Consider the following 19604-nt stretch of genomic DNA (forward strand, 5'->3'; position numbering starts at 1 on the left):
TTGTTCGGCGGGCTGTCTGCCCACCGGTTGAGAATGCATTTAGCAGGAATGCTTTATTGTCCCGACCGTTTTGAATGGCGAAAACTGAGGCCAATTGAGACAAGCGAACGACAACTGGTGAATATTTGGCATACACTATTTGTACGATGAGTTGATCAGTTAAACTAGTTTGAATGCTCAGAGCTTCGTAGCTTCAAAAGTACCGATTGTTGTGGGCTTAAACATGAAAACTGTCAACTTCTCGCACATTTTAAATTATTAATTATATGAATACAAGAATTCAAATAAGAAACAACAAGTTTTTTGCTTCTTGTAATTGTATATTTGTTGTAATTTGTAAAAAATAGTTGTGAGTTAAAGTATTGAAATTTAAAATCAAGAGTTTGCTATATTTTGTTCGACTAGATGGATTGGTTAGGTAAAATATAGAATGCTGTTGTTAATATTGGTGATCTCAATGTTGGCAAAACATGTAAAATATTTAATTTTTTAACAAATGTTCTGCTTCGATGATCTCTTAATTTCTGTAAATTTAGCAAAGGTAATTAACCTTATATTAAAATCGTATGCAACATTAGTATTGATCATTATTAAGATTCCGTATGAAAATGGACTTTTTTCATAATATGAATTAGAATAAAAAATAATCTCAAATTTTCGAATTTTAAATAATTTTGAAGTTATACTAACAATATAATCTTATCACAATACAGTATTTTTGCTTATGTGTACTCTATCGAGGTTTTGAGCGGCCCATAAAGGAAATAAAAGTTAGTACAAAAATATATTTTATAGTAGTTTTTTCAAATCGCAATGTGTAAAAATCGAATAGAAAGGATTGTAAAAGCTCAAAATTATCTATTTGGATAGCTATCTTTATGTTTAATCTTACAAATAAATGCGTAAACATCAGCCTAAATAGCCCGAACGATGAAACTACAATGTTTTGTTCATTAAAAGAAACTTCCAGCGAACCATACAACGACCAGCACCTGATAACAGAATACACCAGGGATGCAATTGAAGGATGCTGTAAGACGTAAGATGTAAAACCACATTCTCACGGTGTTTTAAAACGCATGAAAAGGAAATAAACCATTAACAAAAACGGCGAGCTCCGATTTTGCAAAGAAATAAGCTGCATCCTTTTCTGCATGGCAAAGTTTGACAGCCGCCAAATGCCCGACCACTCGACCCGTGCATGCTCGCCTAGATCCGACCAACGAAAACGGCACCGAATACAAACTACGGAAGCACACAAAAAGCAACACTTAAACGGCCGAAAGACAAGCGGCATAAAACTTGTGCGCTAGTTAAATGCCGGCTGTAGCGTGGATTTTTTTTTGTTCTTCCTGATCTGCGTTATTGTTGCTGCATGTGCATGCCGCAAACCGCAACGAATGCGTCACTGTGCAGTCGGTGCAATATCGTGCACAGTGCGATGGCGTATGGGTTGATTGTTGTGGGTTTTTTTTTATATTCAAAACCATTCTCGCTGATGTTGTTTTTTCGGCGGTGAGTTTTGAATTTTAAGCATTTTCTTCTGCATCTCGAAAGGACGTAAACGATTTTTAGTTTGACTGTGTGTGTGTATACTGTATGGTTTTGTGCGCGTATAACGTGCACGATGCATTTGCACGCCGGGCTAAGCGAGCAAGAGGCGACAAAAAACATAAAACGCATAAAACAGCGAGGGACAAAATCCCTTCCCGGCTGCGAAGGGAGCAAGAAAGGAAGAGCAAAAAAGAGAATTTCCTCTCCCTCTCTGTCTTATTCATTTTTTGCTTTCTTTCTTTCTCGCTGCCTCTCTCTCTCTCTTTTTCTCCTTCACACTCTCGCCGGGGGAAAAAGAGAACCGAGGGTTGCTCGGTTGCTTCGATGCCGCGCGAGCCGGTGAGCATGATTTTATGCTACGCGAAGCACACTCGTAGCCGTACGCTCGTAACGGAAGGACGTGTTTTTTTGTAGTTTGCGCCCCGGCACCGAGGGATCGAACCTCCGGCCGAATTTGTTCCGTGTGCATCGTACTGTGACAGTGGGGCAGTGTGCGTTTCTTTCTACATTTGCTGCAGTTTTATTCAACAAGTGGTGGTTAATAAACGATTTTTTCTACTTCCCTGCTTCCACCAACCATGCGGACAGTTTAGCATATTCCAAGTGCGCAGTGTGTGAGTGTGTGTTTTAAGTCGTGTGGCAGATCAAAAGTGTGCAGTTTTTTTTTTTTTAATGCCAGTGGTCTGTATAGTGGTCGAACTTGAACAACATTCCAGCAGTTTTTGCCCAATTGACCTCGACGTTCGAAGAAGAGCCGCGTCCCCTCCACTAACCGAGCAGAAGGGTCGGGAATTGATTTGATTGAGTGATTTTATTCGTGTCTGCGCGTGTGTGTGTTTGTGTGGGTTTGTGTAATTGTGTGTACTAACCTGCGTACGAACGATGGCGGACGAAAGCCTGCACGTACCGGACACCAGCATCGACTTCCACATCGTCCAGCTGTTCGAGCGGCTCGAGGCGATGCGCAAGGAACCGGGCCAGAAGCTGTCCCGGTCGTTGCAGGGACGCATCAACATGCACACCGAGCTGCGCAGTCTGGAGCTATGGAGGTAACGTAACAGGAAGAGAATTACAAAATCAAACTAAATGGATATTCAAATAAACCACAGACACCTTATCGGAGTGCGATATGTGTATTTGTGGTGCGCACAAAGTTACGCGATAAGCATACGCTGACGGGTCGGAAGGCAACAACACTCACACCGGGTGAATGCGTTCGGCCAAACCACGCGTCACACACTTAAGCCAATAAAACTCAATATAGGGAACGTTTGCATGTTAGGGGGGAGATTCTACCCTGCTCGCTAGAACCCAATCTCATTCCAACGGTCACACTCCGATCAAATATGCATAAGAATTGGGTAGTGAAGTTTTATGTTCACTTTGGCTGGTCCGGTTTTTTTTTTCTTTCTCCGATTAAAAACTGCTCAAGTTCCCTAGTCGATGATTGAATTTTAAAATTTCATCCACCAGCGTGTGTCATTCAATATTAAGCTCATCTCGTTTAATGGTTTTTTCTGCACTCTCTTTCCTCTCCAATATCATCCAGATCGATTACGTGCGAAAGTTTGGCCTCCTTCTTCTACGTGTTTATTGTGTGCGGTGCGGCGGCGGGTGCCGGGGTCGGCGCGAGCGTATCCTCCGTCCTGCTGGCCACCGCCCTGTCGTCCGGCTTTTCCATGATTGCGCTAACGCAGTGTTTCCTGCACATTTCGGGTAAGTTTGCCGGCAACTGCTAATCTACATAAAACTTTCACCCTACACGCTGTCGCTGCTAATGGAGGTTCTGCGACAACCGGTCGCTACTGTTGATGGTCGTTTTTTGTGTGTGTTTGGAACCGAACCGAAGCACGAGTTAAGAACAAGCATTTCTGCAACCGTGATCGATGATGATCGGTGGAAGCAACATAAAAAAACAACAACAAACGATCGCTTGAGAGAAAGTACCCCACTAATTGCATGCTACAACAGAGCCAAAGCAGAAGAAACAATTACATCGATTAAATGGACCCGTGGCTTGGTGGTTTGTGGGTCGTGTGCCGGCTCCTGTCGGATGCACTCTCGAGTGGAGACGTGCACATCTTCCTGAGGGCTACCCGTGTCCCGCCGTGCGTACAATCATCATTAAAGCAATGGACGTAAACATGAAACAACTCTCCCCTATAATTTCACCAACCTTCGACGGGTCCCCCACTTCCCCGGGGGGAAAAGCATTTTTTTCGGCGGAGCGTGTGTCATTGGTTCGTGTTTTTCTTAAATTCCACACGCGTTTTTTTCTGCGGTAGTTTTGGTAATTTTTGCTGATAGCCTGTCCCGCTGCAAGATCAGAGGCTGAACGTCAAACATGCCCACACCGCGGAAGAAGAGACACACAGAAAATAATACGCTGATATGAGCAAATGGGCACACACAAGGATCCTTTCGCCAGCGCGGACATGGGTGCCACCGTGGCCCGACCAGTGGATGGTGGTAATTTCTCCACGCTGAATATGTATTTGCAGCGGGTCATAAAGAACGACCGAGAACGGGGCGCGCTCGTAAGCATAAAAGAAATGCGTATGGCTGCACCATCAGCACAAAACCACTACCATCATACCATCGTTCATGTGAGATACGCCGAAACGTGCACAGGAAAACAGCCTAAGAAGATATTTAGTCCAACAAGAAACAAAAAAAAGCATAACACATCTGCCCTTTCCGAGGCCCTCGAAGAAGAAGTAGGCCCAAGATGAAGCAAACAGGCCAACAAAAAAAACTCGGCAAAAGAAAAATGCAGGCAGCTTGTGCCAATTTTACTTTCCAGCAGTGCCGCAGGGACGACCACGGTAGGACGATCCGTTTCCAAAAATCCCTTGGGCACAATAAGGCAAGATCCTTGCGCTTCAGGGGTCATCTATAAGCGAACGCAAGCCACAGTAAGAGCCAGTGTGTGCAGATAAATCTTCAATTTCGCCTTTCCTTCCCGATCTCTGTTTATCTCGCTTTTTGGCAGAGAAGGGAAAAGCACCACCAACGATTGAATTTCCACCGCTTGGAGGTTGGTTACTCTGGAGCCAGAACTTTAAAGTTGAGCATGAGACAGTTGTTTTCAAGCAATTTCTCTTTCCTCGCGACACAAACAATAAACCAGAATATGTGACCGAAGATTGATGATGGATTTAATCGCATACTTATACTTATTTCCTTTCGTGTTCTTTCCCTCAGGTGCCCAAGTTAACCCGGCCGTGTCGATCGGGATGCTTGTCTCGCGCCAAATTTCACCACTGCGTGCCCTGCTGTACATTGTGGCGCAAAGTGGCGGTTCTATTGCTGGTGCGGCCCTGCTGTATGGGTAAGTTTTAACGTTTAACACAAAACAAAACACACACGATCGTGCAAAAGCGAACGAAAAAGTAGAGCTACCGATAAACAAGCCAGATTAATTGTGACTTTATTCAAAATTTGGAGTAAAATTTAAAAAAAAAATAAGCTATCTACAAGAGACATGAGTTCAACGATAACCTCGGTCGAAAATCCGCTCAACTCAGCCAGCTGGGGCTACTCTTGATGCTGCTGGTGGTGGTGGTGGGTCTCCTTCAGCCAATGATAATTTATGGACCCTGTAATCACCGGCAGGTGATACATTCTTCGCTTCTACGCTTTGCGCTGTTGTTTCTCCGGCCGATTTACGTTTGGCATGTGTGCTTCGGTGAGGTTGTGAAAATATGCCAATCGCCGCAAAATATGCAGCAGCTTTTTTCCTGTAAAGTGCACCTTTCATGTATGGCCGAAGGCCGAGGCGTGCAGCCTGGAAGCAATTTGGCGCGCCGCAAACAACCGAGAGTCGATAGATTTTTTGTGAAGATTTCGTCAATTTAGGCACAATTAAGAGGAACGAAGCGGATGAAGCAGGGAGCACGGTTAGTAATGTGAACGAACTCTTTCGATCGAACCACTCTTGATGGTTGTATGCACACGTTTTGCGTTATTTATTTGAAATGGCATTCAAATGGATAAGATACATTTCATTCTAACGCGTGCTCAAGTTTCCCTTCTAGTCCAATAATTGGCGCTTGCAGTGTGCTACATGGCTTAGGCTAAGCATAATCTCTCTAAATCGTCACCTTCAACAGTGTGTGTAACACGACCGATCTATCTTCATTAACATGTCAGCTGGTGGTGGGGTTATGCAACAACACACAAACTCACGCATGCTGCCCACATTCAAATTGCCCCTTAATGTTCATCAGTTGGTAGCAGAGCGAGAGAAAATGACTCTACAAGCGTGTGGCCATTCATTTCATCCGTAAACAACGGCCATTACCAAATCAAAACAAAATCCTTATTTATTAGATGCACCGCGCTGCAATCATCGACTTTTGAAAGCGTTGCGATCATCGACCTGCAACGAATGTTTACAAAACACAACGATTTAGGTACCGTTTTAGCGGGTTCATGACGAGGTGGCAGCAATTTGCTCGTGGCCTGTCAACAAGCCATGTTCGGGTGAAGACTGCAGGCAATCCTTGGGAATATTTTGGCTGGAAAATTATGACAACCCTCGGTTGATAAATCTCTCACCAAGTGCAGCTCCAACCACACAGCTCGAGTCACCATCGTAATAACTCAGGCTCGGGAAAAGCCATTAGGATGAGGCTACCGAAGCTGGAGAGTTTATTTTCTAAACAACTCAATATTTGGCGCGATTTCAGTGCGCAACCAGTGGCAGCCAAGTCCTTCACATTTCACTCGTAGGCGGCCATTTTGAAGGAAGAATAACATGAAAGCGAAGAAACTCTAGAAGGAACGTACAGTTAAGATCCTTTGGCGGGATGCTGCGCTTAACACCACCGCCTGCATGGGAATGTCCGCCGATGCGTATCTCTGCGGCGCAAACCACTAGCACCGATGCAGCTGTTGCTTCGGGTCTGGTGCCGTCTTTTGCCTTTCGCCTTAAGAATCACTGGCGAATGGGAGAGATGGAAAGGCCAAAAAAAGGTCTCCTAGTGAAAAAAGGACTCCTGGTGCGGTGATAGCTTCAGGTTCAGGTCAAAATCTGATCCTCTTCTATCTGTTCGCTTCGGTGCTGAAGGTTCCCGCTTCTTTTTTGCTCTGTAGTCGAGTTGTTTAAACGCTAGATTTTAAGCCACCACTAACATTAACAAAAAAAACGAAATCTCTTGCAAAGGACACACACTCTTTCTCTCTCCCTATATCGTCATTCGTTGGTCATGTTGTTTGGGTACGGTTGCCTTCTGTCCGCGTTTTGGATCCTGAACGGCGACCCTGGCAGCAATCTGTTGAATGTGCCCGCCATTCGTCTTAGCTGAGGATGCGATTCGAAATCTGACGCCATCTGCGCATCGCGCTCAGGTTTGGTTGGCCGATCTTTCGAGGATTGTGTTCCAAATTAACGCTTGCTACTTCTTGGAAGAGCTTTTGGAAGATCCTCTGAAAAGTGGTTCAAAATCAGGCTCAAGATGTGTTTCATTTGCTTAGCAAGAATCAGTTAATTTAATAAGAAACTTCTGCAACACACAAATCAACCTTCCAGCGCTGATTCACCCAAAACAAACTGCCCGAACACACTCTGCTCCAAATCCCAGGTGCCAGGTGTTTACTGCCCCGTTTATTTTTTTTTTGTGTACAGTCAAGCAACCCACATCACAGCCCCAAACGTCCAGCCGGACAATGCTTTCGATTCTTCGACGCCCGGGGGAGGAGCGTTTCCTTAACGAACAGCTGTTCACCGGCTATGCAGTCGTAGGTTCGATTTTTATCACGTCATATCGATTACGTCCCTTGGACTTTGGCGTCAGTTCTTCCCTCACTCGGGGGCCCGCATCTTCAATCACAAACGCATACACACGGTCACGATTATGCATGGGCACGAAACAGGAAAAGTGCAGTCGCGCATGCTTTCACCGTCGTGCGTCGAATTAAACCATCAATTCTGACGAACCAACAACAGAAAAATACAGGAGAGCCGACCAGTGCAGCTGAAAAGTCAACGACAACAACAGCACACAGCGATCCATTCATCATGCTCACGGGGCTCGTAACTTACCGGCCACCACCACCACCACCACCAGGGTCATCATAATATCCCGTCGTGCGTATCAAAAACTAAAAGAGCAGGAAAACAAAAACCGAACTCGTCCACCAAAAAACCCCAACAGAATTTAAATCCCCCTTCTTTTGGCCAGAATAATTTGACCAGCCTTTTTCAACCTGAAACGCGCGATCGTTCGCCGCTGTCTTGAAGACACACACGCGCACGTTCGAACAGCTCATGACAGCTGCAGCGCTTTGGATTGCGGGCCGTTTTTTTCTGTTTTCGTTTGGTGTGGGCCTGCTTAACGATTCCCGTCCTGTCCTTCTCTGATTTCGTGTCTGGGGTTAGGTTGCTCTCTTTTTTCAGACCTTTTTTCTTGTTGGGTGTGGAGTACTCCCGAATGTCCCGAAGCAATCGGACAGATTGTCCTCTATGTGTTTCTCCAGTGTCGCTTTGTTCGATTTCTTTGGTGATTGTGTTACAAAGCGAGCAAGATGTGGACATCTATAACGCGCAAAAAAAGAGGTCCAAAATTTAAACACGATCGTTATGTGTTCTTTTCATCCAAAATGAGGCTTCTTTGTCATCCGGATGAAGTTTGGTTCCAGAAGCATATGATTTCCATATGCCTTTTATTCCACTTCTCGAAAGATGTGTCGTTGCGATCCCCACTAGAACAAGAACGCCTGCTCGAGAGGGTGAGAATGAGCGTCAATTATCTGGGAGATGTCGTACAACTGGTCCATCGGGCTGGAACACATTTCAATCTGTCATCAAATGCACTCTGCGACCTCACCGACAATCGAAACAACCGAGGCTACCGAGTCACATCGTGGTTCCGCATCGTCGTCGTAAAGAACGCTTGGCAGGAACCAACTCCCATAGCCAACTCCACGACGGCTGACTTCCCACTTGATGTGCCCCAGTTTTCTGTGGCTTTCACAGCTTGTCCCTGAATGCATCTTGGCATAATAATTGGTTTCGATGTAAATTAAACACTCTCCATTTCAAACGCAGCGCTCTGATAAAGCGTGCTTGTTTGTGGCCCCACAACGAGCGAGATTTTAAACGGCATAGGGGAAGCAACCCCTGATGCTGACAAGAGTTCAGTTTTGCCTTGCCTGCGTTGCATCATGATGCTGTTGCCGCTTTCATGGGAACTGCAACCGTCTACGCGCACATGACGAACGCGCGTTTGAAGTGTCACTCATCGTTTCAGTGACTTTTTCGGGCAGAAACGCCGGGAAAAAGGGTTACAGAGCGATCGTTGTGTAAGGGAGCAGAGAGCCTATGCGATAGTCATTAGCTACCATCAGCACCGCCGTTGGGAAGTCCGGGTGTGTCCCTGTGCTGTCTTTAACGGGCATGTGAACATGTGTCTTAAATTTGTTGCTTCCAGTTCGTGGGGGAAGGAGAGAGACACACCATGGTTACATACGTTTTAAAGCCAACAGACAAGTGGTTTCCCGCGGGATCTTGCTGCAGATGAGTTTGCAGCTTTCCTGTGCAGCTCGCCAGCTCGGCGACACTGGGAGATGTATGTTTTAGAGGGACAGAGAGAGAGAGAGAGTGAGAGGGCAAGAGCGGCATTGCTGGAAGGTTGGTGTCATTGTACTTTTACTTGGACGAGCTAAGTGTATCATCCCCAACCCGGTAGTAGTCATGTGCAGACGTCGATTGTCGGCCGGAGATTTGTGGAGTATTTTTTTCGCTTTCGTCTCGCTTTGGAAAAGGCATTTTCGGAAGATCCAAAATTCCTGGAACGTGAAGAATGTGGGAAAGAATATTGCCAGAGTTATGTTTGCTCTTTTATTGAACTTGTTCCTTTGTCCTTTGCCATTCGGTTTAAGGAGAGTAATTGATCCAATTAGGCTTATAAAGCATCTCATCTCGTGAAATATGGATGTGAACGCAAAAAAAAACTCTGCAAATGTTAATATAATTTTGTATAAATTCGGAATGTACCAACGTTGCTTTGCTTTTTTTCCCTTTAGGGAATAAATATTAGCGCACCTAAAAACCAGCATATTCTACCTGTTTTCATGTGCTGACTCCAAAGGACGCAAACACAGTCATTCACCACACCCCAGTAGGTTATGCAGGGAAATGGCAAAAGCACAAAAAAACCCACTGCGACCTGTACTTCGACCTCCTGGGAAAATTATCCTGCGAATCGGTGCTTTCGTTCGTCCCGGTGCACAGTTGCCAGGGTTACAGGTTTCCATGCTCAGGTCCGCGCTCTATGTGTGTGAGCTTTAAGCATATGAACCTTTCGGTTTTGTTCCAACTCTCCCCCCATTTGCTCTTTACCGTACCGAGTTTTGAATACAAATACGCATATGAAACGAACACGCCGCACAGGAATTGTGGTATGAGAATTGTGAGCAGAGAGAGAAAAAATAAGGGACGAGAAATCCCTTTTCGGAACCAGGTGCACTACCGCATTCAAAGCGGAGGGAAGTAAGCAGCGTTCACAAAACATCAACGTTCCTTTCCATGTTTGCAAGGGCGCTTGCTTGGCGCAGCGGAGAAAAGCGGAGAACTCCTACGACGATGGTGAAACTCCGTCCGTTTTGTGTGCATATCTGAAGGTTTTTTGTTTAGTAGGTCTCGGAGCGAGAGCTCGAAGCACGGCTAAAAGAACAAAACAGGACCCCTCGTGGGTTGATCCTGCCGGTGCCGGTGTCTTTTTTTCAACCTCCTCGACAATGAGCCGACCGACCTGCAGTGCGATGGAATTTGAATTGAAAGCTGCTGTGACCTGTCCTACGCAGTAATATCGCCTAAATAAGCGCATGTGTGTGTGTGTGTGTGTTTGAGACTTTTGTCCTATATAAACCATCCGTAGGACCTTTCATTGGTATTGAATTGACAATACGACCTGCGGGGTTTGTTTGCTCGAAGCTACATAGTTGACCCTCTACCTGATGCGATTTTTAAGAGCAACAGTTGTGCAAACAGAACGCTTTTCTATTTTAACCGTTTCCCCCGAAGCGAGCTACCATTTTAATCGAAACGAGATGTGCTTTCGAGATAGCTACACGGAACCGGGGGCTGTGATTCTCACGCTACCACCGATTGGAAGCATATTTCACGGTCACAAACGATTTAATTTGCATACCACGACCTTAATTTGCTGATGACAGTTTTGCACCGCTGCCGAAATCGATATCAATCCGCCACAGTAACTGCGCGCACGACAGGGGCAGCAGTGGGTTTGAGAACTGTGAAATTTTATTGCTAATTTATGCATACCCTAGCGGCCGGTGTTTGTGTGTATTTTGGGATGCAACGAAAAGGCAACCGAGGCTACGACGCCGGATCGAAAATGATTTGCCAATTTTAAAAGCCGAAAAAGGGTAGCTACCGATTGGATGCGGTCCCGTTCGACAGCAATTAAGTTATTTTCGATGCATACGTAACCACAGAACGGGAACGGGAAGTGGACGATTTGGCGTGACAGGAAGCGAACTAACCATCAGTGCCGCCGAACTGAACGCAAACCCCGGAGGGAAGCGTTTTAAACGTTCTGAGAATGTAGTAAAAGGGGCAAATGATTTATTCGGGATCGTGACCGAACGCAGTGACGGCGCCGGAAGATCGACACAAACCCCTACACTCGGGACGTGATTCGAAACGCAAACGTTGGCATTGTTACGCTTGTTGTCGCTGATTTCGTCTTTCTTCTCACAAGAACGTCACAAATATCGACATTTGGCTGGAAATGCTGGTCGTGCTGCAAGTGAGCGTCTCTTCTGCATCGCACCCTATGCTTCTTTGCCACTTGTTTAATCGACCTGTGTGTAGTTTGTGTCATCAAAAAAACAGTCCAACAGTTCCATCCAGCCAGAACAAAAGAGTGCCAGATTAACACCCATCCCTCACATCCTTCTATGCTTTCGCTGGCGCCGGATGGCACTGCATTCACAAAAGTACACCCAAAATGCACCAAAAATGTTCCTCGATCCTAACGATGGCCATAAATCTGGCGCGAAAACAAGTGCCAAAGTGGAGGATGATTATTTTTTATGCCCTCCGAAGGTCGTCCTTGCTGATTAACGGAAGCCAAACAATAGACACCATAACACGCACTTCGAGTGTATTTTCCGGCTCAGGGGTTGCACCGTTGGTACATTTTTCCAATGGAAATGATACACTTTTTCCACCCAAAATAAAATACACAAAGCAAATAGTTCCTCCCCCTGTTGGGTTTTTGGGTTTATCCTTTCCCAACCCCACGAAACATGGCGCGAGAGAGCGCGGGTTAGGCGTTTGTGTGCCATATGCAAATAAATAATAACCACAATCACCCGTGGGCGCAACTCGTGTCCTCATCGGAAGGTTGTTATTGTTGCTGCGAGGCTCGCACTTCGCAGAGGGACGGTATTTGTTCGATTGGCTTAGCCACACTGGATTGGACTCGAACGAGGAAGTGATTGTCGTCGAGTGAATAACATCTGCATATGCCAACAATTATGCACTTCCGAAGGAGGCAGTCGCATGGGAAAGGATTGCAAGGAACGCTTCGTGGCAGATGTGAAGATGTCGGTTGCGGTTTGGGCGGTGATGATGATGTGAAGAAAGTGCCTCCTTACCCAAGCCAGTGGAAGCAAGCTAACGAATCAATTATCTTCCGACCACTTCAAGTCATCGACAGACGTTGACGTTGAGGAGGAGTGAAATTGGACCGAGTCGGAGGAAAGCATGATGCCTTGCGGAAAGACATTTCGAGACAAAGTGAAGCGAAAATAATTCGCCCGACAAAACGTTCCACTTTGGGCAATTACAATCAATTCGAGCTCGAACATTGAGTTGATTGTGATCGTAAAAGTTTCAGCGGTTTTAAAATTTATTGCACCGTTGCAAAATTGTCGACCGATTGGCCAATGTTTGCAATGCTGCACTTCCTGCTAGATGGTCCATTCCGTGGGCAAAAACATGAGAAACGAATGCACACCGTCCTTGTGTGGTGGTAATGCGCACTTGTCCCTAGACCCTAGATTGGTCGCAAGTATTAAAAAAAACTGTAACAAACTGCTTTGACCTGCAAACCCACTGCGCCCTGTGTTCTTGCATGAAGGGGGAAATAAAGGTTCATGCCGGCGCGGTGTAGCGCCCCTTATGCTCTCTCGCGCCCTTGCTTGTTCCGAACAGCGGAGGTCACAGAAAAACAAACAACTGTTCGCACAGCCCCGCGTCTCCCTTGGCCAATTTCACCTCGTCGATGCGCATTGGAAAGCCAACCCTCCTGTGTTGCGGTTAGCTCTATACACTCTCCCTTCCTGGATGCTGCAAGTGGAAAGACATGGACTTGGTATGATCACAGATTACGAGAGTGTCGAGCTAGTCCAGTGTGGTGTTTAAACTGTTTCTCTCTCCTTACTTCTCCCGGCACATGTATCAATTACACAGCGATGAACTTTAAAATCCACTTCCTATCCCTTCGCGGTTCGTTTCATGCGCAAAAATGCCCTTTACCTTCTGGACTGGAAAATCAAAACCGGATCTAGAACCATTTTTTATTATTGTTGCTGCCAAACTTCCCCTTCAAATGTTTAAAACATCACACAAATGTGTTGTAGTTGAGAGATAGAGAGAGCGAGAGAGACAGGGGTTCAACAAACACACTTGTCAGCTGCGATCATAAGTCTGAAGAGTCCTCAGCCACTGTGCAGTAGTGCATGATATCGTAATTGAATTAAATTTCACTTGTTGGGTTTTGCCCTTCCGAAGCAAAAACGACAATAAATTATGTGTCAGTCTTCCTTTTTTTTTGCTGCTGCTCTACGATGCAGTTGAAGAAGCGCATTTTAAACCTCGACATCAATTAGAGGATAGTTTTTTTTGGTGGTTTTTTTTCGAAACATGTGCACCACAATGCCCGCAGATATTCGGTCAAGTGTTGTGTGCAGGAAGTGTCTCGAGTGCTCAGCCTTTCAAACCTGTTACAAAAAAAAAACACAAAAAATGCAAGCGTTCTCACGCGAGTTTTAGACACAACAACAGTTAGGAGGGTAAGGTTTTCTCGACGGGGTTTCGACTGTAAAGCATATTAGCACAAGGACAATTATCTGCAATTTTCATCCATCACAACGAGCCCGACCGAGAAACAGTTTGGGAGGATGTGACACTTGAGCAATGAATTGCTTTCGTATGTGGCCGTATTTAATAGCCTTTTTTGTACACTACAAAAGCATTAAAATAATTTTAACCTCGAAACAGTTAGACCACTTGCAAAGGGTAAGGTTTTGTGTCAATTCTTACCACTTACCTTCTTAGGGAAAAACGCAGCCCCAGGAGGTCACCATTCTGCACAGTTAGCCTATTATCTTTTGGTCATCTTTCTTACACACACACACATTTTTTGCACTTACCTCACCATAAGTTTGGGAAATTTTGTGACCGAAAAATCCCAAAACCAGGACAGCCAGAACCTGTACTACCTGTCATCTTCTGGGCTGGGAGTGATGAGTCTGTAAAGGATTTTCCCTGCAAAGCATCGAACCAATTTTCGGTCCATTATCCAAATTACCTGACATCCGTACCGGGTCTTGACATTCGAAAATCTGCTCATCTTCCCGGAACGACTTCCCGGGGATGAATGTCAAATTTTCACATTGCTTCGCTCTCGTGTATTTGATAATGTTTCTTATCTTTTCGTTTTTGTTTTTTTTTCTGCTCTTTCATCTTCCACAGTGTCACCGTGCCCGGTTATCAGGGCAATCTGCAGGCGGCCGTTTCCCACAGCTCATCCCTCGCCGCCTGGGAGCGGTTCGGGGTCGAGTTCATACTGACGTTCATCGTCGTGCTGGCGTACCTCATCTCGACCAGCTCGTTCAAGAAGTACTTCGGCTCGTCCGCGATCGCCATCGGTGCGGCGTACAGTGCGTGCAGCTTCGTATCGGTAAGATCAAACGAGCAATGCCAACCCCGGCGTGGGGTCTAATTGTGCCTTCGGGATGACTTCAATTTCACACACACACAGACATTACTCGGAGGGCCTCGGGGACAACATCATTGTTGCAATCCGGCTTCGAATCGGCGCGATCGGTCCACTGTTTACTTCCCATTTTACGACCGATCGTAAAAGCAAGGATAAAACGATAAGCCTTAGCATTACCAAAAAACCAAAAAAACGGAAAGGAGAAAAGGAGAACCCAAAAAAGCAGTAACAAAACACTGCATCCATGCTACAATGCTCCTAGCCTGGGTTGATTGTTATCGAGCAACTCAAAATCCACTATTTAATGAAGATATCATCGTAAGCGTCGCTCCTTGGGATGATGGGCCACAAAACTCGTCCGATAGCGTCTCGTTTTTTTTTCGCTTCGGTACCGATAACGGTCAAATTTTACACTCCCTCACTTGTAAAACCCATCAGCGATAGATCGCTATGGCTACAGGCAAACTCGCAACACAAACAAAGCGAATGATTATTGGGAACACACACACACACTCACAGCCAGAGAGGGAGAGGGAGAGACACATTTGGGAAGGGACCAAGCATTAAGCGATAAGCGATCAATGTGTCCACATACATGTTGCCTGCCAGCATAAAATTATGTGTTCTACATCACGACACCCCTACAACGTACAGTTCCTCCTAGTTCCTGTTGGCAGTGTGTTTGAAGGTTCTTTTGCTGTAAATTCTTGCGTTTTTTCATCCATATCATACCTTTTTTGTTACTTCCTTCAAACGATTTCCGTTTTGAAGCTTTGATGAAGGTGGAATTGAGCAGCAGCGAACCCGTGCGGTAATAGACAAAACGATTTCAGTTCTCCTCTCTGTCTTTCTCTTTTGGTTGAAAATCTTCCCCGTAGCGCTGTAAAAGTATGAAATTTGAATCTGGATAAAACACCTGCCTTGAATAGCGCTTTCTGCTTCGGCGGAACCGTGCTTGGGTTGATTCCTTCTTCCATCCATTAGTTATCTGCTTTTGCGCGCTTCCATTTCCCCTGCTTTGTGTCCATTCCGATACGCAACGCTTGCGCGGAGTCGTAGAACCCCTGAAGAGGTGTCAGTTTGAGCATTAAAAAAATGGGAAATAATGGACTGGCAGGTAGACTGAGCCGAGGATCACCGATCTTACGATCCTTGTTTTCTGATGATGCGAAACACGAATGCTACGCTCGAATAAAGGACGGGACGGGATGTTGGTAGCGAGGAACGGGCACTTCCTTGAGATATAAAATCCGCTCGGCGCAACAACTAAGAAGGATATCCTTCTCAAACCGGCCTCAAACAATAACCACCGGGACCGAGGATGCCAGGTAGATGACGCTCTTTGTTCTTTGGATCCTTAGAACGCTTAGAGGATCCCGGTTTTGTGCAGCGCTTAGTAGCCTGCGTACGTGTGACCAATCGCTTAAAAGAAAAGGACGACGAAAAGATGTCTTCTCCCCCCGTTGGGACATCCTTACATGACATTTCTGAAGATGTTTGCTGGCGGGACAAAAGTGTCTAATGTGTTTTCTGCTTCCTTCTTTTCCCCATTCATTCCCATTTGCAGATGCCCTATCTGAACCCGGCCCGCTCGCTCGGTCCCTCGTTTGTGCTGAACAAATGGGACAACCACTGGGTGTACTGGGTCGGACCGATGGTTGGCGGTGCCGTGTCCGGTGTGCTGCACGAGTTCATCTTTAGCGCGAAGCGCTCCTCCAAGCGCACCAAGGACGACGTCGACTCGAGCCTAAACTCCGAGGACGACATCAACTACGACATGGACCTGGAGAAACCTCAGCAGCAGCCACCGCACCAGGGCAAGTACCATCAGTACCGGCCACCGAGCGGCACTCTGACCGGTAGTCAGCAACGCTACTGTCAAAGCATCTACACGGCCGAACCGACGTCCAAGGTGGAGCGCGTTGAACCGATCTACGGCGGTACCAAGTCCATGTACTGCAAGTCACCGCCGCTGACGCGTGCCAACCTGAACCGGTCGCAGTCCGTGTACGCCAAGAGCAACACCGCACTGAACCGTGACCTGCCGGTACGTTCCGGTCCGCTAGTGCCCGCCCAAAGCCTGTACCCGCTGCGCGTGTCGGCCGCACCGCAGACACACCTCCAGAACCAGAACGTACAGAACCAGCTGCAGCAGCGCTCCGACAGTATCTACGGCATTCGCAGCTCGATGCGGCAACCGGGCCCACCCAGCGACGGGCGCATGGGCTCCCAGATGCCACCGCAGATGGCACCGCTCGGTGATGGGCCACCGGGGCAGGGCTTCCAGCCAATATACGGCTCGCGCAACAATCCCAACTGCTCGACCGATGCGCTCAAGTTCGACCGTCAGGATCCCAACAGGTAAGCGGAAGCTCAGCGCAATGAGAGACTTTTCTTCTTGCTTTTCGAACCCACCCATCTAATTCGCTCTCCCCGCTAACTGACACAGTTCTCTCCTTTGAACTTCGTTTTCGCCCCGTTCCTTCCCGCACGTGTAGCCGTGACGAACCGCCCAACTGCAAGTTCTCGCGCGGCAACGCCACCAACCGGCCGGAATCGATGTATGGTGGGGCCGCCGGCCAGCGGCGCATCCACTCGGCCCAATCGGACGACAGCTCGTACGGCTCGTACCATGGCCCCGGGCCAGCACTGACGCCCCCGACGCGTAACGCTAGCAACAGCAGCAGCACCTACAACCCGGTCGTCGGTACCGTGCTGCCCAACTACGAACGGAAGACGTCCTCATCGTCCTCCTCGAACCAGCAGCAACAGCAACAGCAACAGCAGCAACAGCAGCAATCGCGCAACGGCCAGAATGGTACGGCCAGCATACAGAACACTAGCTTGCCGCCACCACCACCACCACTGCACCACACGATGCCATACGCGATGCATTCCGTGAGACAGAACTAGATCCTCCAAATACTCCCCTTTCCAGAAAACACTAAGCTAGTTACTCCAAACTGATCGAGCACGATCGGTCGCGGAGCTAGAATGTAAGTGCATTGAATGTGTGCGTTTTGTTTGTGTTTGAGTGATTTTTGTTTATTGTGCTGTGTGCTTGTGTGCGTGTGTGTGAGTGTTCCTCTTAATGTTTAAGTTTCACCCTCAAACCGTTCGGTTTCGGGTGGCGACAAACCTTTTTCTTCGGAAATTTCCCCAGTGAGCTAAGCGTAGAGTCGATTGCGATTGACCCTAAACCGGATGGATTGACTGTTTCGATTGATCGTGATCAATTGATCCAGCAGCGATCTCGGTCAATTGCGGTTAACGGCAATCAATTTATATATAAATCCTAATATCCCCCCCCCCCCCCCCCCCCCCTGGGACCTCGCTAAAGGTCTCGCCTCTCTCAACTCCCGCTCAACTGGGACCTCGCCTCTCTCAACTCCCACCTGGGACCTCGCTAAAGGTCAGTCTACACACGCTTGTAAATGGTGCCGACATTCGATAGCTGAGCGTTCTTCCCCAAACCCTCACAATCCGGTTGATAATAAGACTGAATTCATCTCCAAACTACGATCACTCGTTATCGGTTTCGAATAGCTAGTGCGGATTGTTTCCAGAAATGCCATATCGTGTGTCAGTTATACATTAAAATCTTGTACTCAAGAGAACGCGAAAGAAGACAGACAAAGCAGAGACGTTTGGATGATTTCTTTAGACGCACACTTTATGCGAATTCCAAAGCTCAGACTGACTTAACAAATTTGTATAGTAAGGTTATTTTCTTATCAGTTCCATCTGGGTTCAGTTTTGATGAACTCGTTTATAAGTTTTACACTTCCCCCTTCTAGTACAAATGTAAATAGATAGACATGTGGAGGTTGTTTTATGTTTTATGTTTTTACGCTTTTAATTTTATTTTATTTTTGCGAGTAGACATTCATGTATCGAGGTCAGTTTGATGCGTAAAATTGAAGGAAGGAATTGTTGTAGGAAGAACGAGTAAAAGTTTAGAAGAACTAAAGCAATGCACACGATAAATGTATCGACCATGTTAGTAGCTTCGACTGTATCGGTACACTGACGCTGTGTTGTATTGACGCAAAGTTGAATTGTTCATAGATTTATTGAAGAAAAAATAGTATTATACTGCGTGAGATAGGAGCTTGATGCTTGTGCGTCTTTCGAACGGTTTCGTGCACTGTACATATTTATTTGTGATTAACCTAGACCAGAATGTAACGACTTTAACAAATTGTAGCAACACATCGAATTGAAGCTAAAATATATAACAAACTTTTCAATATAACGTTTCTTGATTGTGTTTTTATACGAAAGAAATTTTCACCACTTCTCCTATAATTTGGGACTTTAGGCGATTCCCATCTTAACCGTGCTCTCGAAGTAAAGATGATTATTTCGCATATGAATTGAAAATAAAGTTCTTAAGGCATTACTAATGTATATGCTAATAATGTATGAACGGCATTACTGACCGGTATGCCTACACATTTCATTGGGGAAAAAAGTAAATGTCGGTAACTGTGAAGTATGTTTGCTTACCTAGATAGTAAAATACGGATATGAATGATAAACGGAATCTAGTTTGCTTGCGATGTTTACTAAAATGCGATAGAAACGACTGATTACACACTGTAATGACGTCATAATTGTCTATCAAACGATAATAAAAATCACCCAAAACTATCACCCATTAGACCTCCCGAATGTGCAACAACACTATCGACCAAATAACGTAAAATATTTGAAGTTGTGTTTGGCCTTTGATATTCTAATTTATTATCGTTTTTGATAGTTTTTTTTATGAAAACAAATTAATAAACGAAAAGTTATAATCATCTATCGTATAAAGTATAAATTTCGAACATTTGGGGATCACATGAAGGAGTATAATTAAGTCATATGAGAGACATGGTTGTATAATTCACAACATATTTATATAGTTTTTTCGCTTATTTATGTCTCACTAGTTCGACATCATTTTATATAAATCATAAATTGTTTCTAATACGAGTTTAAATTAACGCGTTTCACTGTTCTTTTTAACCATCTGTCGAACTGTTGTACAGTACGATCAAAAATGTCTTAAACGCCTACAAGTATGCA

The 19604-nt window shown here is 45.8% G+C and overlaps 1 protein-coding gene across 3 annotated transcripts; it reads left to right on the forward strand.

The window, feature by feature from the left end:
- Nucleotides 1–1937: 1937 nt before the first annotated feature.
- On the forward strand, nt 1938–18773 carry LOC121597372 (neurogenic protein big brain-like). 3 transcript variants are annotated; one of them, XM_041923091.1, is made up of 6 exons: nt 1938–2603; nt 3104–3270; nt 4759–4885; nt 14285–14492; nt 16099–16892; nt 17030–18773. In XM_041923091.1, exons 1-6 carry the CDS (start codon nt 2437–2439, stop codon nt 17442–17444), a joined length of 1878 nt encoding a protein of 625 aa, XP_041779025.1. In that variant the 5' UTR covers nt 1938–2436; the 3' UTR covers nt 17445–18773. The 3 variants fall into 3 exon arrangements, with proteins under 3 accessions (XP_041779025.1, XP_041779027.1, XP_041779026.1); XM_041923093.1 differs by having other exon boundaries at nt 16981–17082; XM_041923092.1 differs by lacking the exons at nt 1938–2603; nt 3104–3270 and adding an exon at nt 4511–4591.
- The last annotated feature ends 831 nt before the right edge of the window (nt 18774–19604 follow it).

This window comes from Anopheles merus, chromosome 3R (genome assembly GCF_017562075.2).
Source record: "Anopheles merus strain MAF chromosome 3R, AmerM5.1, whole genome shotgun sequence".
In the NCBI taxonomy this organism is placed as follows: domain Eukaryota; kingdom Metazoa; phylum Arthropoda; class Insecta; order Diptera; family Culicidae; genus Anopheles; species Anopheles merus.

What these genes read in the sequence shown, in the direction of transcription:
- LOC121597372 (XM_041923091.1), top strand. Translation starts at nt 2,437, where the DNA reads ATGGCGGACGAAAGCCTGCACGTACCGGACACCAGCATCGACTTCCAC. An exon ending in GTGTTTCCTGCACATTTCGG is followed by an intron (nt 3,271 to 4,758) that starts GTAAGTTTGCCG and finishes TCTTTCCCTCAG; the next exon opens with GTGCCCAAGTTAACCCGGCC. An exon ending in GGTGCGGCCCTGCTGTATGG is followed by an intron (nt 4,886 to 14,284) that starts GTAAGTTTTAAC and finishes CATCTTCCACAG; the next exon opens with TGTCACCGTGCCCGGTTATC.